The sequence below is a fragment of the Eurypyga helias genome, unplaced genomic scaffold (assembly GCF_000690775.1).
Source record: "Eurypyga helias isolate BGI_N326 unplaced genomic scaffold, ASM69077v1 scaffold44670, whole genome shotgun sequence".
Classification (NCBI taxonomy): domain Eukaryota; kingdom Metazoa; phylum Chordata; class Aves; order Eurypygiformes; family Eurypygidae; genus Eurypyga; species Eurypyga helias.
Genome location: NW_010227161.1, coordinates 19,611 through 45,879, shown reverse-complemented (window position 1 = coordinate 45,879; position 26,269 = coordinate 19,611). Strand labels below are relative to the sequence as shown.

The 26,269-nt window shown below is 38.7% G+C and overlaps 1 protein-coding gene across 1 annotated transcript in view; it reads left to right on the top strand.

Moving 5' to 3' along the window:
* MYO3A (myosin IIIA) overlaps window positions 1–26,269 on the top strand; it is a 57,549-nt gene that overhangs the window by 13,449 nt on the left and 17,831 nt on the right. Inside the window, exons 11-20 of the mRNA XM_010155455.1 lie at window positions 1,244–1,391; window positions 8,961–9,114; window positions 10,175–10,263; window positions 11,983–12,112; window positions 14,543–14,622; window positions 15,243–15,320; window positions 17,322–17,527; window positions 19,611–19,722; window positions 21,114–21,276; window positions 25,026–25,149. Coding sequence (XP_010153757.1) covers window positions 1,244–1,391; window positions 8,961–9,114; window positions 10,175–10,263; window positions 11,983–12,112; window positions 14,543–14,622; window positions 15,243–15,320; window positions 17,322–17,527; window positions 19,611–19,722; window positions 21,114–21,276; window positions 25,026–25,149 — 1,284 coding nt within the window. The remainder of the gene's footprint in view (window positions 1–1,243; window positions 1,392–8,960; window positions 9,115–10,174; window positions 10,264–11,982; window positions 12,113–14,542; window positions 14,623–15,242; window positions 15,321–17,321; window positions 17,528–19,610; window positions 19,723–21,113; window positions 21,277–25,025; window positions 25,150–26,269) is intronic.

The window sequence follows — 26,269 nt, the reverse complement described above, 5'->3', positions numbered from 1 at the left end:
CAAGGCAGCACTGCTAGCCTGTGTGCCTATCTCATGTGCCTGTTACAGAGTCCTTTTCAAATGGAATACTTACTGTGCTGGTGAGGAGGGAGAACGTTCAACCCGAAGTGTTCACTATACAAAAAAACTCCAAAACCAGAAGTCTGCTTTGGTTTTGTGGTAGTAAAGTAATTTGTGTTTGCTATTTTATATATTTGCTAATTTTAATGTAATTAGCTCTGAGAAGGAACGGGGTAAACAAGTTTCAGCAGTCTATTCACCAAAAATGTAATTTCCAGGCAGATAAAATAGTCACCAAATTCAGGTCAAAATCACCAAATACCTTTGATCCCTCCACAATTAAACACTTCTGGTTTTGAGATGGACTTCACAAAGAGGTTCAAGTGCTATTCATTAGTATCTTAAGGCTGGTTCTTCATATCCAATTTCCTAATTTTTTTATTTAAAAAAAAAAAATCAGTAGCCCCTCAAAGGGGTTTTATAGCTGTAATGTGTTTGTTTTTGGTTTTTTTTTTTTTGTTAGCTGGGAGAAGACACTAATGTCAATTTCAATTTGATGTAAAATTATATCCTCTTAATTATTTGTTTTAGCCAATAAATACAGGTATCAGAGCTTTTTTCCAGGTGCAGAAATGATCACGCATCTCTCAGAATGCTTTTGCTAAAAGTTTTACTAGTAGTACCTCTGTGGAACTTAATTGATAATTTAAATTCATACCACACTCCAGTATTTCAAGTAATTATTTAGATGCATAAAAGGTCTAGCTATTCATTCTTTCGACTTTCATGTTAAAGTAAGCAGTTTTAATTGTTGTGAATAAATCATATGAAGAACTAATATTTAATGACAGCAATCTTTAATTTCAAGATGCTGGTGAGTAAAGCCCGTGTTATTACAACAGAAACAAAAAGAACTGTATGTTGTTTCTTTACTGTAGTCAGCTTTTTACAATAGAATAATAACTAGCAAATATTATTTTGAAAATAAAATTGTAAATCTTCTATATGCTTAGCATTGTGTGATTCAGTGTATCTGGTCTGCAAATACAGTCATCTTTGAATTGATATGCATATATTGTATTTCAAACAAAAACTGACGGATATTTTAAGATACCTGTTTTAGCAAAAATTATCTTGTATAACACACACAGGTTTGGCCCATTGGTTAGTTTTGTGAAATAATAAGGAAGCTAGGCAGTGTAAAATAAAGAGCAACAATAGCAAGTTTATTTAATCTTTGCAGTGGAAACGATGATGGTTTGAACATTGGAATTCTTGACATCTTTGGCTTTGAAAATTTCAAAAAAAATTCTTTTGAACAACTCTGTATCAACATTGCCAATGAACAAATTCAGTTCTACTTCAATCAACATGTTTTTGCCTGGGAACAGGTATGTGTGGAATATTTTGATAAAGCTTCAGTATTGCTGAACGTATAAAACCTTGTCTCAGGAAACTGCATTGTTCCTTCTCCATTATAAGTTGTAAATTGCAGACTATAACAAATGTTTTCTGACTGTGTATTCTGTGAAGCAGTGCTTTCTATTTGCAAGTAAAATGCCTACGCAAAATGCATTAAACTTGAAATTTACAGTATCTAAGCAACATAACACAGTGATAATAAGTTTGATGCAAATGAAATGTTGTTTTCTTGAGGTATAACATGAGTGATGTAATGTATGATTCTACAGTAAAAAAATAAATTAGTAGTAACATAATTTTTAAAGTGTGGTGTTCATAATCGCTTGCTAATAAGCTTAATGAACCCTGAAATTCCATTTTTAAAAACTGAAAATCCACAATTATTTTGTTCTTGTTCAGGAACTGGTTCATCTAAGCTAAATAATGATGGATTTAATCTAAAAAATTGTATTTAAAAATTTAGAAAAAAAAGAAATAGGGTTGTAACTGTAAAAATTTATGAAATTGAAGGGCAAAGTGAAAAAAAACAAAAGAGATCAGAGCAACTTTGTAAATAATTCCATGAGAATTAAATTAACCATCTTTAAATCATTATTCAGTATTGTTATGTGAAGAAATAACATGTCTAGGAAAAACCTATTAATCTTGCTGAAAATAGACATATTGCAGAATTCTGTGTGAGTAGAACAATCAAAATTCAAATTTTAGGTGAAATAACACTTTCTCTGTTCTATTGAAATTATTGGAGTTTATGATACATAGATGAAAATCCACCTGAATACTGTTATTAATTATTAGTAGAAAAAGAGTGTTTTGTCAGTGTTAATTACTGCTTGTTTTAAGGATGAGACAGTTACAGGTTTGGAATGAGTCTATGTATGCAGGTGTGTACATGTATGTGTCAGTCTAGAGGTGTATATATCTATGTGTAAAATGGAAATATTTTTTTATCGATCAATGTTTTATCCTGTTTCCAGTTATTTCAAGCAATGCTGTCTTGCAGTCTTAGACCTTGTAGTTGTTTTTATAGATTTATGTAGGAGAATCTCAGTCACAACTATTTCCTTGTCTTCAATACCATCTGCAAGTCAGAAATTAGCCTGACCTGCTATAATTACTTAGACATTTACTGTCTGAAGTGCATAAATTCATACAAAAAGAGCTCGTGGCTACTGCTGTTTCCAACGGCACAGACTGCAGCACCGTTATTCCTGTCAAACCCAGGCACTGACCAGGTCCCGTGGACTTGCATTCATTCATTTTTCAGAAGTGTTCCCTAACTTGATCCTACCCCACCGTGGGTCAGTTTTCCTTGCTCCAGACTTTCCTTCTCATCTTAGGGACCTGGGATTATCAGTAAAAACTGAGGCAAAGGCGGCATCCAGTATCTCAGCCTTTTCCGTATCATCCACAGCTGTTCAGCACCAGGGCCACGTTTTCCCTAGTTGCCTTTTTGCTTGTGGTGAACCTGCCTTGCCTTTCCTAACACTATCCCTCTACACCCAAATATTGTCTTAATATTCCTTCTCTTTTTTAATTAGAGTTGGATCCTGTTCCATGTAATCTGCATTTACCTGTTTCTAGATATCCTAATGCAGACACTTTGCCAGACCTACATTAATGCAGAGGTTTGTGGTGTCACCACCTAGTAGGAGCAGTTTGCTCTCCTGCATGTGCCCTGCTTGCACAGAGGTCAGGGTGGTTATTTTGCTACTGAGCAGATAAGGGAAAAAATGAACTTCTGATTTTGACAACATACAGTCTACCCATTTCTCCCTCTTGGAAATTAGTGTAACAATTAAAGACCCTTATGGAAGTGGGAGGTGATCTTTATTTACAGAATCCCTAAGTATGTCAATTTTACCCACTCCCACTCCTTCTCAGATTTCACTGACTGACACCCACACAGAAAGCACCAGAATGTGTATCTTCAAGTGGTCTGGCCAGGATCATTTCTGAGCAACACACAATAAGGGACACCAGCAAGTCTTCATCATATCTCTTGGGTTCTTCTTGCTGAAATAGTTTTTGAACAGATATTTTACACCCTTTAGCAATCATCAGTTGATACAGGGCGATTCATTACCTCAGAACCTTACTTAATTTTGCCTCCGTAATCTTTAGGCAAGGTCATTATCTCGTTTTGCTTGTTTGGAATATATACATCTTTATGCCTATAGTCTGTTTCCTTGGTGGACTCATAGGGAAAAGGAAGGTGTATGTGAACTTCTAGGAAAAGAAAAGCGTATGTGATGTGCTGTAACCTTGCAGTCATCTTCCTGTTGTCAGATTCAGAGGGTGTTGCCCTCGCTTGCTGTGTTTTTATGTGACTGAAGGCCTTCTGGTCTTGACGTAAACAACACTACCCTCAGTTTTCTTGTGTGAACAAATGTTCTTCATTCAAACCACAGACCATTCTTGTAAGACTCTTCCTTCTGGTGCTTATACACACGTTTCCATTCGTATTTCATTTATACCAATCCTCATACTCTTATTACAGGTGTCCCCATCCTGTAATACTAACAGAGTAAGTTGTCTACTTTAATTTACATGACACCACTACACCAGATTATATCAAACTTCATTATATTATCTTGTAGCACTCTCTAAAGATATTACTACGGCTGTGCAGAATGAGCTGTATAGATTAAGTTTGTGCAAGTGTGGGTGGCTCTTTCAGAGGCAGGAAATGATAAGTGTATTATTCGGCATTACAGCCCCATTGCATGGGATCATTTGCAGTATGATTCATAGTCATTGTAAGACATCACTTTTCACTTATTTATACCATGATTGTTCCAGTTTTACATGACAATAACAGTCTTCAAGAAAGCAGGTGGCTTTAGAACCTTTTCTGTTCACTCTAAGGACTCTCCTGTGTTAACACCAGTAATGTACTTTAATTGTAAATACAGACCCTTCCTGCGGAAAAAAGTTATTTACAGAAAAATATAAAATATAATTACTAAATTTTCTATACATGGAAAGAAAAGGAAATATTTTCAAAATCATGTGACTGAAGTTGTTCTTGTTAATGATACAAAGTATCACTTATGTAAAAGCCAAACAATAGGATGACACCTGCCCTTCGTTGATGTGTCTGCCTGACTTTACACACATGTAAGGTTTGTGTCTTTAATACTACAGAAGACAGGATGTATGTTTAGAAAGCTCCTACAGCTGTCACTGTGCTAGCAGTCACTGAGACCTTTGTGTTGACTTTTCATTAGCCCAAGCTGTCATGCTGATGCAGCTATCCTGTTGCTGGGGTCCCAGGCTGGTACCTCTCCACAGCCCTGTGCCATGTCAGACATGTCACTTTGCTCTATGCTATCTCAGAAATCTCTAACACAACACTGCATTGCATCCTCTAGGTCTACTCAAGGAAGACTGCAGAATTTAATTTCTTTCACACTTTTCTAAAGAGAAGTAAAATTATAGGTATATAATTTCTTCATTTTTTTCCCTGTTTTGACCCCTGTTCAATTCCATACTACATTCAATTAGATAAAATGTGACATATCTAGTGGGAGGTCAAGGCCTAAGTAATTTGGTTTTAGTGTAGTTCTCAATTAAACTATGTCAACCTAATAAGTAATAATTGTATAACTGGGGAAGGTGAATAATTTTTTGGCAACCTGAGGAATGAAGCCAAATAGTAAATGCACTCATAAGGCTGAATTGTACTTTCAGTGTTGCAGATGACAGAATCACAGAATGGTTTGGGTTGGAAGGGACCTTAAAGACCATCTAATTCCAACCCCCCTGCCATGGGCACAGACACCCTCCACTAGACCAGGTTGCTCCAAGCCTCATCCAGCCTGGCCTTGAACACTTCCAGGGATGGGGCATCCACAGCTTCTCTGGGCAACCTGTTCCAGTGCCTCAGCACTCTCACTGACATGTTTTTAGCAGTCAGTGGTTTAATTTCTGTGTGTGAATCTGAAAAGTGTTCACAATTTTGCTTTCCTTGGAAGTGTGGCCTACAAAAATGTCCTCAGAAGTGTTAGGAGTAGTGGGAAGGAACAATGGTACTACGACCACCCAAGGCGCAGGGCGTCTGCTAGAGCAGAGTGTCTGCATGCCAACATGGAGAACTCAAGTCAAAATTAAAGGAGGTTATTCTTTATTGTTGAATTAATATTTGCATTTGAAAATAAAGGCTTTTAGGCCTGAAAGCAACCTCTGTTCCCTAATTTGACAGAAAGGCTGAAATGGGAGGATAGTTTAAAATAAAGATAGCTTAGATTCCTTATAGTCAGTGGAGACAAATACATATATCTGTCTCCACTGACTATGGAGGAAATATGGGCTCTCAACCTAATAATTTCTTTTAGATGTCTATAATTAAGTGGAATGAATGCTGGAACATGCTTTTTTTAGGTTAATATTAAGCAAAGCACAACTTTACACCTGCAGCTCTGTCCTTCAAGGTGTTTCCCTTACACGTAAGGTACTGATGTAAGTTAATTCTGTCAGCTCCATGACCTGCAGGTAACATTGGCCAGCAAGACAACCTTCCCATTTCTTTCTCATTTGTGATTCTTCTGCAAAAAGTAAAAGGTATAATGTCAGATGCCTAAAACATTTTGGAAAGTGTCAAGTTTCCTGTCAGTTAGAAGGATGCTACTTTTTGCATTAAACGTATGCAATATTTATTTTACATTTGTATGACAATTACTTTAAGCTGGAAAAGTCTCTGGTGTTCCCATTTAAACCAAAGCATCATCATACTGTGTTCCCAGCAAAATGCCTTTTTTTTTTTTATTAAACATGACCATTTCCTAATGCATTTAATAATTATTTTGTTATTAAGTGAAACCAGGTTGTTGAACAAGCTAATATTACCTAGTTTTGATAATAGAAAAATATATCATGCAATACTGAGCTGAGATAGGAGCCCAAGTATTAGTGTAACTCAGTCATTCCTTTTGACATCCCATCCAGAGGAATACTCTCTAATGGATTATGCTTTAGAATTTCAATGAGCAGCTGCTATTTTAAGGAACTTTCTTGTCATAAAACATCATGAGGGATTACACAATCCTGTAGCTGATTCATCTTATTAATTCAAATAAGATCTATTTCATTACAGGTTTATGATGTGCATCTTTAAGGCTTTTATCCTTGCTTCTTGTATTCTAGTGATATATTTGAAGACCAGCATTGCATAACAAAATGTAATATGGTATCTTCTTTCTGAGCCATCTGTCACTCTGGTGCCTGGAAGACTTGGTTATCAGCCATTCTCCAGGATCCCATGGGAAGTGATGAAGTGAGCTCCTTCCATATCCTACTGGGCAGACAGCAGCATTACCAAACCCTCAACATTAACACTCATTCCGCTGTTGAGGTGCAGACACAAAAGGCTGACTGGTCACGTACGCTGCTGGCTTGGAGTTCAGGCCCATTCACTGGCCGTGCAGGGAGGGGATGCTGCTGTTACAGTGTAGTAGTACAGCTATTACAGACTTCCTTTCAGTTTTGAGAAGTCTTTTATCAGCTCTCTAAACTAGCCTCTCTCACAAGCATTTGAAGCTGGAGAAAAGTTAGATAGGTTGTCTGTGAGAGCTTGTTTGAGGATGTCACAGAAACCCTCTTCTCTGATAGATTCATCCTGAGCAATCTCTTTCCTTTTCCCCCTTGATAAGTGTACTCTTGATAATCCTAAGCAGTAACAGCTGGTTTCGTGAACAAAACATCTGTGTGTCGGTGCAGCCGTAGCCCTCGGGTAAGCTGCCCCTACTCTGCTGTTATCTTGGCAAGATAACACAGAGTCATTCCCTTCCTGCCACTAGCTCCTACAGGTATATAATTAACTTCTTGCCTATATCAGTGATACATTTATTACTCTCCTGTCTTGTCCTGCTACTCAGGTCATTGATTAAAATAAAAAGCAAAACTCCACCTGTCCACAGCTGTGGGGGAGACATGAACAAAGTTAATGTTACATGTCTGAGATGAGGAGCCCTCATGGAGCTGTAGGAGAGATTTTTGCTGCTTACGCCCTTGTATGGGCATATAAACTGAGCCATAACCTAACGGAGTAAAGTGTGTCCTGGGAAGTTAGGGCAATCTGGATATTGGAAGGGTTTAGGTATACATTCTGTGTTCTCTTTCAAATGGATCAGCAGATTTATTTATTTGAGCCTCTATTTCCAGGATAGTGTTACTGATTTTGCACATTTTGCAGTTTCTCTCTAGCTTAGAGATTGAGAGTTTTGAAGTCTAATAACATGTGCCTTTCTATTGTATATGGCAGTTAGCTCCTTTTCTAAACGCTCAATATATTGCCTTCTTCACTCATTCAGGCTCGAATGACACATAAAGAGAGGTCTTTCAGGGTTAGAGGTCCTTGAACTCGTTAATATTAGCCATCATTCATGTTTATGACACTCTTCTCACAATGAATTCCAGATAGCACAACTGTGATTTTAACACCATACATTAATGCAACACTTTCTGTAAAGTTCTGTCCTTTGGAAGAGGGATGATTTTTAAAGTCGATCAAAGGGCTTAATTATATGTTTCATAGTACAGCCTGCACAGGACTGAAGGCAGCCCTTCAGTGCTGGTCCTACAGGACCACTGTGCAGTGATTAACTGCTGTTGCATTACGTAATGCAGAAGAAAATAATGGAGGGGTAGCAATCCCTAGAGCATCCTTCTCTTGATAAATCTACGACTGTCCTCTGCCTTGCTGAAAGATTAAATAAAGTAATTATTGTATTTTTCAGCTATTATTTAAATTCTTTTCAAGGTAAAACCGTTGCACCATACTGTGGACACAGCATTTGTTATCAGGTTTTTCCAGTCTGGTAGGGATCCAAAGGTATTTACGGTCTTCAGGAGGGGGAAAAAAAAAAAAAATAGAAAAATCCCCACCAGCTTTTCTACTGTTTTTTAATCTTGCTGAATACCTTGTTCCTTAAAAGGAATGAAAATGTTGTAGAGGCCAACCTGAGACAATTTATTTAATTTTTAGCAAGTATGTACCCCATTTTTAATTACTTGAAAGTGTGTGCACCATTTTTCTCTGCATATGAACATTTTGCAGGTATTTGAGGAGAGGGATCAAACAAATGAGTCCTCTGTAATCTGTACTCACTTTTGTAAATCTTGGTCACTACATGTCACATAGAGCTGAGCAATGAATTTGAATGTAAATGTATCTTAAGATTAAGAAATATCTTTTACTTTGCAGACCAGGAGGTAAATAGACACTGAGGTCTCCATCTGCAAATAGTATACTTCATCTTCTTCAACTCTGTTTCTTTAAATCTTGCATGTTCCTGGAAAACATCCTACTTTACCAAATATGCCATAGGAAACACATATCCAAAGGCAAATCAAAATCTATTGCCTGTCAGTGTGATACATCCCAACTGACATTTGTTCCTGCAAAACCTTGATGTTTTTAGCCCCAGGGCATACTTTTTCAATGTAGTTTTAATTTGCTACACTTGACAGTTTGTGAATTGTTTTCCAAAGTGGTTCTGTGTACATAGACAAAACAGGCCTTCCGTTGCTTGTTACAGAATGAATACCTATATGAAGGTGTTGATGCAAGAGTTATAGAATATGAGGACAACAGGCCCCTCTTAGATATGTTCCTGCAGAAACCAATGGGATTGTTGTCCCTGCTGGATGAGGAGAGTCGATTCCCACAAGCAACAGATCAGACACTTGTAGGTAAGTATATGGTTTGTTCCATATTTTATCAGGATGTCAGATTTCTGTTTGGCATGTCCAGTTTAGGCTGTATGCTAGTTATGTTTGTTCTCAGTGAGCCCACATTCCAGTGTCACAGTATGTTTGAGGGAAGCATGCATGCAGCAGTGGATGCATCTTTGAAGCTGATAGAGAAGCATCGAGAGTACAAATGAACCTAAGCTGCTGATCCAGGTTTTGAATTCTCCTGCTGTCAGGAATTTTTAGCTGCAGGGCTTGAAAGATAAAGATCAAACTGAGTTAAAACTCTTGGTTCATATGCCAAGAACACTGTTTTCAAACTTGAGTCATGTTCAGCTCTGAGTTTTTAGATGGGCTGTAATCAGAACAAGAATTTTAGTACTTTTTAAGGGTACTGGCTGCAAACCTGCCTCCTTTTTTTTCTATTCAGAAATTAAAATCAACACCTAAATATGTTGTAATTTAAATCCTGAATATTTCAGTGCTGCTGAGTAGTTGCAGTTACAGTTGATTTAGTTATTTCAGTGGGGTTTCTGTACGGATGAATCCTTGTTTTACTCATTTTTGAATGTGCAAACTGTCAGATGAGAGTTTTAACCAACACCCAATTGCAAAACCTAATAATATCCAGTAATGATGCCCATGCTAAAGCAATTGTATGAGCTTGTTGTCTTTCTATCCTCATACTATTTAGTCTACGGTGCAGAGGCTCTCAATGAATTGGCAAATGTTTCCTCACAATTCCCTAGGGAATCCTTAGGGAGGATTACTACATTGTTTCATATATGAAGATCAAAAGCTTAGAAAGGCAAGTGATTTTCTGAGGTCACACAGAAAATAATTGGTACAAAGTAAGTAACTGATCCAAGAGCTCCCATATCTTTATCCAGTGCATTTTGTTACAAGACCATTATGGTATCTTTGTCCTTAAAAACATCAGAGTTTTGTTTGTGCCTCTACATTGTCTGAGAAGTCAGGCAATATCCTTATAGGGTTACCACATTGGAAGACAATTACTGTACAGTAACTCCAGTAAGATAAGGTATGTGTTTCCTTTCAGAAAAATTTGAAGATAATTTGAAGTCAAAATATTTTTGGAGACCCAAAAGAGTAGATCTAACCTTTGGGATTTATCATTATGCAGGAAAGGTAAGAGACCTAATGATATTAGTTGGGGATTGTGGAATGGTAGGGCTGGAAGAAATAGAAGAGGTCAGCTGGGTTGGTTCTCAACCTTCATCTCTTCAGACCTGGCAGGGAAATGTTGGCAGTGCCTTACACATCAAAAGTAAATTGAAAAGTGACTTTTCCTCATTAAAAAAAAAAAAAAGGCAACATCAGGAGTTATTTTTCTTAAATGTCACCAGGTAAATGAGCTGACTGTATTATAGAAGAACTGAAACATAACCATTACATAATGCAGCTCAGTGCTCTTCCCCTTAGTTCCTCCAAGTCTTGTGCCATACATGTTCCCGCTGCTTCAAATCAGGATCCAGCTTCATTCTTCCTACTGCCTCTTACACCCCATCAAACTTAAATAGTTCTGTACTTTGTCATCAGCCAGATAGTGCAGGCCTTGCTTTCTGCTCCATTTGATGAGCAGCATCTTGCCCTCCTTTACAAGGTGACTTGCTGCACGTACCTTTCAAACTCAGGAGTTGCTGATGCACTGCAGCAAGATGCCCCTGGTCACCCAGAGCTTGCCTTGTGAAAGCAGGAGCTCCCACCTCCTTTTGAGCTCTTTTAAAGGGTAGGGAGTGGGCACTGCTGTCTCACACAGGAAACTATATTGAGTCTGTGCAGTGCTGGAGCAGGTGGCCTGGAAAGAGGCAACACACTGCCCATCAGCCAATGCAAAAATAGCTTGTGCCTTGTGTAAGACAGCCAGCTACAAAAGGCCTGCAGTAAATCCTCTTCTGCTGAATTACACTTCACCAGCATAGTGTATCTTACTGCTGAGGAGCAGAGAGCCAGCTCTCCCCATACATTCCAACCACTGAAGATGCGGATTCCACCAGCGCCCCATCTGCCCTTTCCAGTGTTCCGCAAGTTTTTTTGTTAGAAACTTTCTCCCACTGCCTTATATCTTCATTGCCGTGATATGAGTATATTACTCCTAGTCCTGTTTACAGGGGAACTGAAGAACAATTTATTTCCCCTTCCTTTACAACTTTTTTTGTAATTTATGACTTACTGGATGGTTTTGTGAGTTTTTTTTCTAAGTTAAATATGGCAGCCCCTTCTACCCTTCTTCACAGGTCAGGTTTCCTTATAGATCCTCTACAGCATCGTTGAGATAGAGCCTTGGAGGTACATTTTGAGTTAGGTACACCATTCCTGGAATTTTTAGAGATTTCAATTGCCAATATGCAGGTTGTGATTTTGCAAAATTCCTCTGCAGTTAATACTGAGATCTCTAGGAAGAGTGTAAAGTCCTGGGTCCAGTACAGCACGATATGAATGGGACAAAAAGACTGTACTGTCATATGGGTAATCTTGTATGATCTGTTTGAAATCAAGTGCATTGTTAATTGTGCATTTGCATATGTTGAGGAGGACCACAATACAATTGTCCTAGTGATAAATCCACACTGGCTAAAACTAATATTAACATATCTGCATTAGGGAGAATGAATGTCTCAAGCTACTTTAGAATGATGGATTTGCTTTTAGTGATCTGCATCATAATGGTTCTCAGTATTGAAAAGTTAGAACTTACCAGTGATCGAAAGACAGTACGCAAGAGCAAGCTTGATGGCTGATAAACTATTCGTGTATCTTGGTACATTAAAAGCCACATGCCAGAGTGCTTAAATTTCAGTTACTTTTCAAAAGCCTGGAAGATGCATAAATGCATTTTTTAAACAGGTTCTATATAATGCAAGTGGATTCCTAGCCAAAAATAGAGATACTCTGCCAGCTGATATTGTGCTGCTACTGCGATCATCTGAAAACAATCTGACACGACAGTTGGTAACCCATCCTCTTACAAAAACAGGTATTGTTACTGTGGTAATCTTATTCTTTTCTAGCCTTCGTGATGACCACTGCTAGGTTTCATATGACCATTTGTTGATGACATCATACACTTTGTGGCTTAACTTTCCAACCCTAGAATCTATACAGAATGGAGCCCCAGCCACCTCAAGCTGCAGGGGAGGGAATGGTCTGGTCAAGTGCCAAGAAAGTGGTAGAGGCTTCTTTCAGGGTCCTCTCTTCAGGGTAGGGGAACAAGACAGGGAGTGGAGTGCATCCTTTGAGCTGAGGACTGAACAGAAAGGATCAGGTAAGTCACTGGCCTTTTTTGGACAGGGCATATATAAATTGCCTGTTCTGTTGCAGTGCAGTTTTTCTCTGAAGTAGTAGAGAACCAAGGTTGGAGCTCCTAACATCTGCTGCAAATTGTGAGGAGACAGCCCTTTATTCCCCTAGTGTTTTAGTCCTTTACAGTAGGTAACTGTTGGGGTCCTAGTAGTGAGCGCTTCCTTGGGGAGTTCATAAGTTGGGGTGGAGGAATATGACTGGCTCTAAAGAAATTACCTCTAAGTTGCACCTTAGCTGAACCAGGTCCTTGCACAGTGTTCCACCTGCCATTTTAGGATGATGGCTAAGTCTCCTTACAACCAATTTGCTATTGTGTTGTATTACTCCCTGTGTGATGACGTTGATGCCATACAGTAAATAATTTACAACATTACTTTCCTTTATAACTACGTGGGAGATGTACTTGTAGTAGAACAGAAAAGCTAAATTGGAAGAGCCTAATGGAAATTTCTCGAAAATGTTATCGTAGCTTACAGAAACTGAGTTTTTGGCAAGGCTCCTATTCTTCACAAAGGGAGTTTTGCTGATGGAATGCAAAATTTGGTCTTGCAGGTCTATTTTAAGTCAGTTTTCCTGGGAAAACACTGATCTCAATGTCCTTGCCTGAACATTTTCACTTGTTGATATCTGCTAAGATACTAAACTGTAATTTCTGTAGAGCCAATGTCAGGGCACAAATGGTCCCAAGAACTGATCCCAAGGCTTATGTAATGTTTTGAATGATAACTTTGAAGGTTCTTTTAGTTGTCTTGTTAAATACTATGAAACACTGTGAGTGGCCTTTTGAAAATTACCCGAACCATCAACCTATAGCCAAGTAAAAGTTGATCTGATCTAACTTATTCATCTAGAATCAGTGGAAATGTAGAGGTTTACCCAGAGCCCAACCCATCTTGCCTACCTCAAGTGCTTCTCTTGGGATGGGATAAATCTCCTCTGAAGCTGCCTCTCTCCCCTGAATACAGTGGTGATCCTGTAGACACCTCACTTTCAGATAGCTAAGGTTAGGTGTGAGTAATCCTCTCTCTTTCCTTCCCACCCTGTGATGTGCAGCTAACCCCATGAGAGGTTTAGCACTTGATATCATCACATAATACATGACGCATTAGCTCGGCAGGCCGTATATTTGCAGCTATTTATCCAACTCTTACCCACTTCTTGCTGATAGTAGCTAAGCACAGAGAGATTACAGGCTCTCCCAGTGGAGACTGAGATTCCAGAGGTGTTATGTTACTGTCAGAAGCAATGGCAGCATGCAGCAGTGGCTGGAGTTTATCAACACAGAGTGACATGATGGAAAGCTCAGCAGAATTTTCATTATTCCTTTATAAAACCAGTGTCTGTGTAAACCACTCCAATGTACCTAGTCCTTCAAGTCATCATAATAAAGGTATCACTTGATTAAGAATTCTAAGGCTAAGGTCTTAAGACCATGTCAATGCTAGTAAACCAAACAGGGCCAGTGAAGAGTAGCTGAAACACTCCCACAAGGTGGCCCATTCTGATTAATTGTTAGCATGCCTCCCTGGAACAGATTTGGACCATGTCAGCTAGCAGTCTCCCAGAAATACCCAGTCACACTTCAAGAGAAAGCACAGGCCAGCGATGGTTTCTAACAAGCTCTGTGGTACAATACAACCTTATTTTTACCAGAAGGTTGATAGACTAGTGAAGTGTAGAGTTTAGCTGTATAGACTTGAATTATGCCACGCCACTTGCCCTCAGGGCCAGAGAGAGATGCTAGCACTTTTTTTTTTTTTAACTAATATATTATAACTAGAATAGTGCAATTACATCTTTAGAGTAAAACCACATGGATGCTCCCAGATGTATCTTATCTTTCTGCAGCAGTCTTTTAATTTTTTTGCTCTAGTAGGTGACATAAGCGCTAAAGAATGAAAAATCAGCCCATGTTCTATCTTCGTGCAACTTCAGAGCTTGTTCCATCCCAGGGGTGAAAGGGGAAATGAGGACTTACTCCGAAAAAGTCAATGACATTTATAACCACATGGTTGCACTGGGGGCATGAATGAGGTGGTTCGGCATAGTTTTCAGGTTGAGATGTAAGCATTTTGGTAGGTTGCTTTCTTTCGTCTTCCTATAGGTAACTTGGCACACACTAAAAGCAAAACTACAATCAGTTACCAAATGTGGACCCCCCAGAAATCAATCAGTCATACAAAGGTAAGAAAATGTATTTTGTGATTCTGCATTGAACCCTAATTTAAACTAGAAAGGCAATTCTGTTATCAGTACTAAAAGTAAGCAAGTAACCCCTTCCTTGGTTTTTCTCCCTCTCCTATTTTCTTTTCTGTTTAGCTGGATATCTTTGTGTTGTGCAATTCATATTCCTTCCGTGAGGTAAAAACCTAACCTTCTTTCTGGCTATCGTTTTATAACAACTTCAGGGAAAAAAATATATCTCCTAGCTGTATTGTAGCAAAAAGAGAAATTAAAATATTGGTGTGGAGAATAATGAAGTTCCTTGGAGAACTACCAAAATAACAGTGACGATGAAATAACTGACAGGACTTCAGACTTTGTCAGGTTATTTGTGGCAGTTATTTAGATGCTCCATTATCAAACTGTGTCCTCTGTCTGTGAACGTTTGTGTATTGCGTAGCAAAGTAATGTAATGTACTGGTGTAACTGATTTGTGCTAGTGATCATGCTGTAACTTTTTCTGTTTAGAATACTTCTTTTTTAATTAATTATGTTCTCTGAGGGGTGCTTTTTTGTGGCATTGGAAAGGGCACTACAGGCACAACAGAGATAAGTATCACTTTCTTTCTTCGTCTTTATAGAATGAAGCAGGAGATACTGGACATCATCCAAGAGAGACAACCAGTATGAAAACACAGACAGTCGCTTCTTATTTTAGAGTAAGATATCAGATCTTTTAATAAATTTTTATAGAGTAGAATGAATGTTAATTCTTTCACCTTTTGAAATGCACCTGTTGACTTAGAGTCAACATTTAGACTGCTGCATATATGGTGCAGGTGTCTGTGTAGTACCAATATCTAGAGGAGCTTGTTTCATCTTTAATTGCACTTGATTACACAGCCACATTTCTGTCATGATGATATATGATGATATTAATCTTTCACTTGCTTGTTTTTCCACCAAGAGAGATAAAGGGATGTTGGACATCAGTGTTATAGCATTTCTTTAAGAGTTTAAGAAGCAAGAGGGCAAAGTTAATTTGAAGCAGGAGCTCCAGAGAAAGATCTTGATGATCACTGCTCAGAGGCTGTCCTGAATCCATCCTTGCTGCTCCTTCAGCAGTGTCCTTGACCTTCCCAAGCACTAGCTGTGCTGCTAGTCATGCAATAGAAAATGCCTGTGAAGAGTATTTTTAGCTCCAAAGTGGTGCACAGAGTTGGTTCACTTGGGCTCAGCTCTGAATTTCCAACTGTTATTTGGTCATCTCTCCCAAAAAAACATAAAGGTGTCTGAGGTGATGTTCACAACCCATAAGAGTTCATTTACATCTATGATAGAGAACAGTAAGGAGAGACATCTCTGTTTAGTAGATACGGTTGCACAACTCTGTGGACTGTGAAGGACAATTTCAGCCTAGATACCATGGTGGTCCAAAGCTGCATGGTGTTTTAAAGATGGAAAAAATTACTGAATCTCATTCAAATCTAATGTCTGTGATTCAGTGCATTACCAACACATCTAGCATCAGAATTTGCAAATGAGTTATTTACACTTTTCTGTTATTATATTCTGCAGTGGAAATCCCTGTTCAGATCACGCTAGCTAATGCTCTTAAATGGAGATTCAGCTTCAGCGCCACTGGTTTACTCATACGCAGATATCTACGGGTGATTGAGAAAAGCATATGCCACCTCAGACTGAGTGGGGAGAAAAAATATCCATTAGCGTGTCCTACTTGTTTGTGTTCAATTGGCACACTAGTGATGTAGCTAATTAAGCACTTCGCTGCATGGTGCAGCGTCTGTCCAGAATGGAATTGCACATTTTAATAGGAAGCATATGGCTCTTGATGTCCTACGCTAGTTTCATCCAAACTACTGCTGAACTGCATTACCTCCTGGCTGCCTCTTTCAGTTGAGTCAGGTTGAATCTTGAGGAATGAGCGTCTTCGTGTTTTAATAAGATCCTCCCATGAAGCAATTTTACAGAACAGCAGTCAAGGTTGTTTACAGCCAGATTCACCTCAGTTGGCATGGGGAGCTACTAACTGCATCCCCTCTGCTAGCCTGTTACCCTGGTGAGGTGGGAAAAGTGCAACTTTGTAATTGTGATTTTGTGTACTTCTAAATTTGCCCTCCTCAAAAATTTCCTCTTGGCAGGGCAGCTGTAGGAGCACCATCAGTCTGTACAATGAACAGGACATGCTAGATCAAAGCAGTTGAAGCAGCCTCTCCTCTGGGCTGGCCATAGTTTCCTCCAGTCTGATGAAGGGATGGAAATATTTCCTGGCTTGCTGCTCTTCCACTTCCCATCCGTAGACAGACAGTTTACGGTCTGGGGTATAAGGGTGTTCAGATAGGTGACAACAGAAAAAAGTGGACTGTAATTACCTAATGAGGCTCCAAGAGAAGCAAATAAGTGTATGGAGAGTTTCTATCGTATGTTAGACATTGTGAGAATGTTCTGGGTGGGATTTGGTATGTCCATTTGGAATCAGTTTCTCTCAAGTAGTACACACTAGTAACTTAGAGATTTTATTGAAGCTAGGACTGTTGTTGGGTCATTTACTTCATCTGCCATTAAAGTACCAGCTTACTGAAATGTAAAGGGGTTTGAACATGATTCGGATCATAGAAAATAAAATTTCCGCTACGCATGGACGTATATACGAGTTTTATAAATATCTTGGTGGCAGATATCTTGTTATTTTCTTGCAGTATTCTCTGATGGATTTGTTATCCAAAATGGTCGTCGGCCAGCCTCATTTTGTCAGGTGCATCAAGCCAAACAACGACCGGCAGGCAAACAAGTTTGATAAAGAAAAGGTGTTGGTTCAGTTGCGTTACACGGGAATTCTGGAGACAGCAAGAATTCGAAGACAGGGTTATTCACACCGTATACTGTTCGCTAACTTCATAAAACGGTAATATTGATGTGAAGAAACCACCTTCTCTCCTATCATTGATCCCCGGTGTCTGCTAAGCATCAGCAGTGTCTTTGGCACGGTCATTATAGAAAAAAATACGAAGACATTTCCTGTGACAAAGAAAATTACAGACTGCATGACAATGAGTAGTTCAGGCACAAGATTAGTGACAAGTTCTGGCTTGGTAGGGGAAGATGATGCATCTCAGGATGATTGTTTCAGGCTCCCTGCACATTTGGGTAAAAACTGTCTTGATTATAATCTGCAGATATTCTTCAAAGACTTGAAGTTTAGAAGTTTAATGCTTCAAACTAAAGCCAAGAATTTGGAGCAATAGCATCTAAGGAGCACCACAATTTCTCCTGCCCCTGACGTTCAGCTCTGTGCAGCATCTGCTTGTGCAGGGTGGATAATAGTTTGGTATTGCTAATCTAGGTCTGAAAAGTTTATGTGGTGCATAGTTTTGTTTAAAATATAATTTCTAAGTATTAGTCACTTGTTAAGAAAAGTAACGAACTCACTATGATTTTATAATTCCTTTAACTATCCCTTCATCCTCTGCCCCCAAAAAATTAATCCTGAGCACTTAATCTGTACTTCTCTCTTACGAATAAGGACCCTGCATATTTGCCTCGGTTAAAAATGAGATTTGTGGGGTGGAGATCAAAACTGGGAAGAAGCAAGCAACACCCATTCAGACAGAAGCACTTAAAAAATAATGGTGCACTAGAAACAGAGCACTGGCAGCAGCGTGCTGCAGGTGCACAAGGAGGGAGAGGAAGGACAAAGTGATGTTTCTATAGCACTGTTTCTGGAAAGAGTAATCCTGGACCTACTGCTCTTCTGGAAGAGTGTAGCATAGGAAAAGGTAGTTATTACTGCACTGAGATGTGCTGTGACTTTTGGTCACTGCTTTTTATTAAAACTTTCCCTGATCAGGTAAAAGAGAGGAAAGCAGTGAACATAACAGAGTAGCTCTCTGCAGAGCAGGCCCCTGATTGCAGTGAGGTGCTGCAGGTCTCCAGCACTGCGGATATGGCCCCCAAACTAAAAGGGATTTTTAAAGTATCTATCTCCTTGCCTTTTAGTTTATTTAATAGTTGAGAGTTACAGATAGACCTGGAAAAATGGAAAAATTGTTTTTTTTAGAATAAAAATAAACTAGTTCATTGTGTACTAAAAAGAAAAAAAAGGAGCTATAGGAATTGGTGATAATGCAGGAATCAACATTGTCTCTTGTTTTATTATTCCATGAGGAAATTGGTACTATTATTTAAAGCTGTTACAAACCAAGCTTTGTGTCTAAAGGCTCAATAACAAGAAAAAAGCAGAATGTACTCTCAGGAAGCACATATAATTAATGTAATTTTCCTGAATTAAAAGAACCAAGATAGGTATGGTTCATTTTGTTCTGGAGCATTTTGGAAAGCCCTGGAACATATGAGAACTTTCCTACCCAGCAGCTGAGCATACCTCTTTTACCAGTCAAAATAATTCTGAGTAATGAGATTGTCAGATTAAATGCTTACATACATGTCATGTCATAATTGCACATGTATGTTCCAAAAGGATCTGCAAAGCTGAATCCAAGGAGGTAGCAAGAGCTGGGATGTATTTCACATCATGTTAACTGTCTCAAAGGTAGATGGTCTAGCCATTGAGATCAGATATGACATTTTCATGAGATTTCTAGCTATGGAATAAGCTAATTTAGGCAGAAAACCTTTAAAAATATTCTTATTTTGCCGCTGAACCCCCTTTCACAGAATACAGAGAGCCAGAGCAGCAAAGAACTGATGCACAACTCTGCTTAGGTTGTACACTTTTTAAAAGTCTTCTGGTGTTGATATAGAATTAAACAACCCTCTAGGCTGTGCAGTATGTCACTAATCCACTTTTGATTGAGTTTTTCAGTACTGCATGTAAATCACAGCAATTTCTTTCTTATGCTGTTTTGGGTTTTTTTCAGTGCTATGTTTTCTTTCTTGCAACAGTTTTTATTGTTTGAATGAATTGTTTAAATGTATTTGCATCTATTGCTTGCTATTAATGGAATAAAGAACCATATATTTGTCTTTAGGTATTACCTCATCTGTTACAAAACAAATGATGACCCTCCAGTCAGCCCGGAAACCTGTGCTGCCATCTTGGAAAAAGCCCACCTTGACAACTGGGTTCTTGGAAAAACTAAAGTAATTTTTTTAACGTACTATATCTGCATTATTGCAGTATGTTATTGTTAACTTAATAAGCAGTTTGTTTGCTCACCCATTTGGCTGGGGTAGCTCATGGTCTCTATTGGTTTAAACCAAACACCCTTTGCTGGGTGCTGTTCCCTGATACCTGGATGACCCTGTCAAGTGTTAAAATTCTGATCAGTTTTAGTGAGGCCACAGTGCAAAACAGTATGTGACAACAACACTGCTTGTCTTTTCTTTCAAAAAATGTGGTAGTAAGGATGCCAGTGAGCTTAGTCCAAGCTTTATTAAGGAAAAGAAGTTATACTTCTTCCCTGCAGCAATCAGACTCACAAAGGGAGAGGAAAAGGTTTTGGCTTTCGAGCCTGAGGCCTCTGTGGCGGACTTCACTGAGCACTGGAGGAATTGCCACTAGTCTTCCTAGTGTGCCAGGGAGGGACACCCACCCAGCCTCAGTTGACACATCTTGGGAAGTCTGCCAAAAAGAAGCATCAGACAGTTACTGCACCAAGTCTTTCTGTATGTTAATATAACAGAAGGATATGGATAAAGAGATGGACCCTAAACTCTTTGAAATCACCTCAGTGTAGAAGAAACAACTGTTCTTCTGAGACATCTTCCTGGGTAGGTGGGATAGAAGCCATGAAGTTACCTCCTCCTCAACCTTTATTTTGCTCTGCTGTCGAGGCGAATGGACAACATGCAGCCAAAGAAAGCATATCTTGAGATGTGAGATCTATAGCTTACGTTTACATTCATTAGGGTTAACCTGTATCTGTACCAACATGTGATTAAGGATCAGGGGAATTCTGCAAAATAAGCATAATTGTTATCTCAATTGCACAAGCTCTTTCTACATATTTTATGTTACCCTAATATACAACATGAATGTGTTTGTATCCCTTGTGCTAGACTAGTTTGTCAGGCATTATATGAGGTTCATGCTTGATAAAAGCAATTTAGAAAATAAACAATGCCTTAGATTTCAAATAGGAAAGCAGAGAGTTTGAAGGTTTCAGGTTTGATTCACATTTATGTAACGTACATCAGATTTGTGAGGTTAGCAAAACTGTCAGCCTCATAGTTTGAAAACAGATTTATAGTTACAGACTGAAGTTTTGCACTGTGACTTTAAAACATCTTCCCATGAAAGCATGAATAAGCAGAGACTGTCAAAAGATGTTGAAGGGGAGAATAAGCTAACCTAATACCCCAAACAATCAAAATACCATCTTTAACAAGAATGATCCTTTAGGTACTACAGCAAAAGAGTCTGTTCATCATTTGAAACCAGCTTGTAACTCTTGTTGATGTTAAATGCATTGAGAGAATACAGGGCCTGGGAGGGTAACTCTAATTGTGCTTGTCTGCCTCCTCTTTTTAAGGTGTTCCTCAAATACTATCATGTGGAGCAGCTCAATTTAATGCGGAAGGAGACAGTTGACATGATTATTTTGATTCAAGCTTGTGTCAGAGGGTGGCTGGGTTCAAGGAGATACAAAAAGATAAAGGAACAAAGGGAACAAAGTGCTATTAAAATACAGTCAGGTAATAGCTTTAAAACATTTAACATTTTGCTTAAAGCTGGTGCATGTGTACTGTTGGTAGATGGATGTACATGCTGGATGTGAATTTTGCTGTTTTCCTGATATTATATTTGACAAAATACCTTACACTTGGTGATATCTGTTCTTATGAAGAAAAATTTATTTTAACATGGTTCTGACAATCTCTTTACTGAAGTTACGTTCATCAATGTTTCATTTAAAAGGCAATTCTAACAATGGGAGGATGTGATTGCACACAGGGTACTGTTAATAATAATATGATGGCATGCACTGACAAGGTTGTATAATGTAATGAAAACAAAATGTATTAACCATCTTAGATAAGAGCAATTACAGTGGTGATGGAGACATCATCTGATAATTTTAATACATTTCAAATCTTATTTACATTCTGATTCTCTTCTGTTTTATATTCATTTCATTCATAATAACTTTACTCACCATAAAACCTAGTTTTTATGTAGATTTACTCTTTGTGCTTGTTTGCGATTTTTTTGAAAGATAAAGCCTGCAAAATATTTATTAATACTTTAATGGAGGTCTTAATTCCTTCCAAACTTTTTTTATTCTTATAGCCTTTTGAGTACCCAATGGATTATTTAATCTTTCACATCTCTCTTCAGCTTACAGGCGTTTTGTGGCTCGTAAAGAATACAGAAATGCAAAACATAACAAAAAAGTAGAAGAATATATTACTAGGCTTCAAGCAGGTAAGAATTGTTTGCTTTCATGGCTTTTCATGTGCCATCCATACAGAACATGTTGATCCAGATTCTTTGCTGTTACCTGACTGCGCTGATTGGCTATGCTCATTTACACATTCTGAAGTATATCTATTATTATGTATATGCAGTGGTTGAAATGGGTCAATGCATTCCATTACCTGTGCCTCAGAGTGGCTTGGAGGCACTTTCCACAGCTGTGAAGTGGGCTGGTTAAATGCCACAGCAAGCTTTTTCACTCCTACTCTGATGTGTCTAAGTGTTACAGTTGGTATTGCTGAAGCCCCATATGACACTGTCTGCATGTAATGTGTGTGCATGCTGTTCTATTAGGAATAGTTTTTGTTATGTATCAGCAATAGTTATGTTTGAGAAGACTACAACCTGTAATTTCACTCATGTCTCTGATTCTTTTTTGCCATCACTCAATCCAACTTCCTTCAATTCAGCTATTCCTTCTCTTCTGCAGCAATAACCACCTTCGGCCCAGATGTATGCTATGTGACATCCGTTTTTCCTCCCTATATTTCTGTCTCCCCTGTCCCTGCAGAGATGTCCCCAAACCAGATGTAGTCTAGGCAGCTCTGAAAGCAGCAGCAGTACAACTGGAGAGGCACAGGTCTGAAAACAGCTGTCACAAATCTGCACAGCACTTTCAGTAATTGCAAAGGTTGCCACCAAATATAAGCTAGTGCTGCCAGCGCCCAGGCTCTCTAGATTTAAACTACCTCAGATAGGCTTTCATGAGTACATACCAGCAGCAGTGCTGGCTTTAATCATTGTCAGAGACATCCGTTAATTGCGCTGAGCCAATGTTAGTGTGTACTGAAGAGCACTCCCTACAGGTGGTATAACTTCATTGGCATAGATAGCAATCTAAAAGCAGAATAAAATCCAGTGATGTGCCAAAAAATATTACACATATGAAAGTTATAAATAATGTTAGGATATTTAGCAAATGGAAAAATATGAATTTACCTCTTTTCTCTGTTTGTTGACCTCCACAATGTTTCTTCTCGTCTACCTTCTCTATCCTGTGCGCAGTTTTGTTTCAACTTTATTCAGTGCATGAGAAGCCGGAACAAAATGGAAGTCCATTTTTGCCTAGTTTTCTCTGGATTTTTTTTCCTCATTTATTTCTAAAGTAATGCAAAACTTCTCTGCCAGTTTGAAAACAAAGCTTAGACACCTACTATCTCATAATAAAGTTCTCAGGAAATGTCAGAGGTGAACCAGAGTCTAAAAAGACCAGACTTAGTTTATATTGGCATGTCCATTGATAATGTAACTTGATTTATTTCAAGATAAATCCTGTTGAGTTGCTTTTGTATGAAAATGGAATGAGGATTGGCTCAGAACTTTTCTATGGCCCTGTCAGACTGTGGTATAAAAACCAATTGTGCCACTTCCAGTAAGTATTTGGGTTCGTTTGTGCTATATCCAATTATCAAGATGTAATTTATGTGCCTTTTATACAGTGCTTCTTACACTGAAATACTGCATCTAGTGAAGCCCAAGTTGGTCTAAATTACGAGTAGGGAATGCTAAAGCAAATAAAACCTAGCACCAAGTCATATTTATGTGTTGGAATAGACTGCTTATGCTCCCTTCCCATTCTGAAGTGAGCTTGACCTTTCCCTGTGATGCAAAACAATCTCAGCAGACTTGGAGTAACAGCTCCCATATCTACCATCTCCTCAAGGTATTTAAATCACCTGAATCCTTTAGCCCCATAATCTTGGTACTGCATTTGGAATTAGAGCTCAACAGAAATATTTTGACAAAACACTGTTATTTTTATTTTGCCATGGATTAGCAGGTTTGTGCTGAATCCCTGGAATTGCAGACTCGTCCAAATCACAGCACTGTGGCGACCATCCCAGTTCCTATTAGGAAATTATTTGCAAGTTCAGGAATTTTTGAAGCAACATTCTGAATGCAATTCAGTTTCTGATTTAAGATGCTTCAGTGTAATGTCTAAAAGTGACCTAGGTGTCCTCTTACATTCAGCAGAGCACAGAGTTGCATTCATTTTATTCAAAACCACCAAATGCTCAGCCCATTTACCCCCGTATTGCTATCTAGTGTAATTTGAGATGCCCTAGGTTATCTTCCCTGACTTCCAGTTTTATTTCAAGTGGTGTACTCAACTTGTTTCTGTACTCCCCAGAAGGTCCTGTCTGTCTTGTTCTTTCTGCCAGCTCCATGTAGATGCCTTGACTGTCCTGGAGCATTTCAGATGGCACTAGATACCTATGTGCCAGCAACTGCATCAAGCCCCTAGTGAGTAGTCAGCACCCAGATGTATCAGGAAAGACCCATGTTTGAGTCCTTATTCATCCTGGTTCAGACCAGAAGCTTAAACTTGTGCCTCCCACAATGCACATATGTAGTGAGCACTCTTGCCACAACGCACCTGGTTACTGTGGAGCTGAGCACACCGTTCATGCTGAGCTTTTTCATTTTGAATAATGAGTCTTTGCAAAAGGAGCACGAGCTAAGTCTTCTGTAACTGCTGAGCTATAAAATTTTCAGTTCTTCTCTGATCTATTGAATGTCCTTCTAATTCCAAGCCTGTGCCTGGAGACAGCCTGATAAACTCTATAGCCTCATAATCAGGCATTTCCCAGGGAAATGAAGGACTGAGTCAAATCAATTGCCTGAATTAGGCAAAGCAAGTACATAAAATTGAGAGCACCGTGTTCTAGAGGCACTTCTACAGCACTGTGGTTCTGCTTCATTCTGCATCTTCCTGTATTTTCTTTAGTCCACTAAAACATGAAGAAAAAGCTTGTTTCTCTCCTTATGTAGAATGGGTACAGCTTCCTGAAATCTCAAAAAACTTTTGCGGGACAGAAGAATTTCAGATGAAACATAATCATAATAACCACCACAGTCTGTATTTCCTTACTGGTTTTTGTTTAATGCTGTTATCATTTGACTCTGAAATGTGTGGGACACCCATTGCTTGTTGCCTAATGTTGTTTTGTATTACAATTTGTATCAGCTGCCAGAGGATACTTACTCAGGAAGAAGAGAAAAGAGCTAACTGAGATGAGAAACAAAGCAGCGGTAGCACTTCAGTCTCACTACAGGGGATACAAGGAGAGGAAGATCTTCAAAAGGAGGAGGTAGTGTTATTTTCTCTCTCATGTCATTCAGATGTGTCCCTTTTCAGTAACTACGCTGCTGAAGAACACTGATGTAAACCAAAAGTGAAGCAAATTAGGATTATTCTAGATATGCATGCAGCGGTAATGTACATTTATGTGGAGGTTTTTAATGTCAGTAACCAATTATAATGTTTTAATGTTGTAACATTTTTAATGTCAGTAGCCACATATTTTTAAGCCCAGGGAATAAAGGCCTATTTAGGGGAAAGAGGAGCAATTTTATGCTTACCTGTAATGTTAATGTAATCTGTAAGAGAGACTCTTGGAAGTAGCTCTTCATAAAAAATGCTCAGACAAGAGCGAGAAATAGGCATCTGCAAGGAACTGTTCTCACCTTGAGTCACTGAGACAAGCATAGGTGATGACAGCGGGAACCCAGATGCCTTGCTCAGATCAAACAGCTGCAAGTTAGGTGAGGTGAATCACATCCTAAATATTTCTGCAATGTGGTTGTAGTCCCAGTCTCTGAAATGCAGCTAGTAGCACTTTGCTCATCACCTTTGTTTTTTTCAGTGGTAGCATTTAAGTATGTGGAGACTTGTCCAGAGAGGTGAAAAACAGCTGTGAAGGAGGCCAGAGTCTCAGAGAGAGGGAACAGGGTGGCAGGTTTCACCTGGCACTGAAGTTTTATTGGTAGTAACAAAGACACTTTAGGGAATAGGTCTTTTAAATTTGACCTGGACCTATGCCCAGGATCTTTCTTTTTGCATTCCTGGTGTGAATTAAGGTACTTTTCTTTCATGAGTACATTTAGGATTGTGTGTATTGATACATATTTGAGGTGCTAAAAAGTCTCTCCCTCACGTTGTTGTTAACATTTAAATTAATTATTTACTGTTTTATCAGCCCTCATGCAGCTTAGATTGTTCTCCTAGCAATTTTCCATGAAGAGTTTAACGGAGATAGCCCTTTCCACTTTAAGAAATAATAATCATCTGAAAGACAGTTTGTTTTGCTATCTGTAATTCCAGCTACATGCACTAAATCTTTCCCACATTGTAATCTATCAAATTGCCATTTAGTGCACAAACACCACCAAATGTAATTGTAAAGTTGTCACTATCCTTAATCTCCTTCA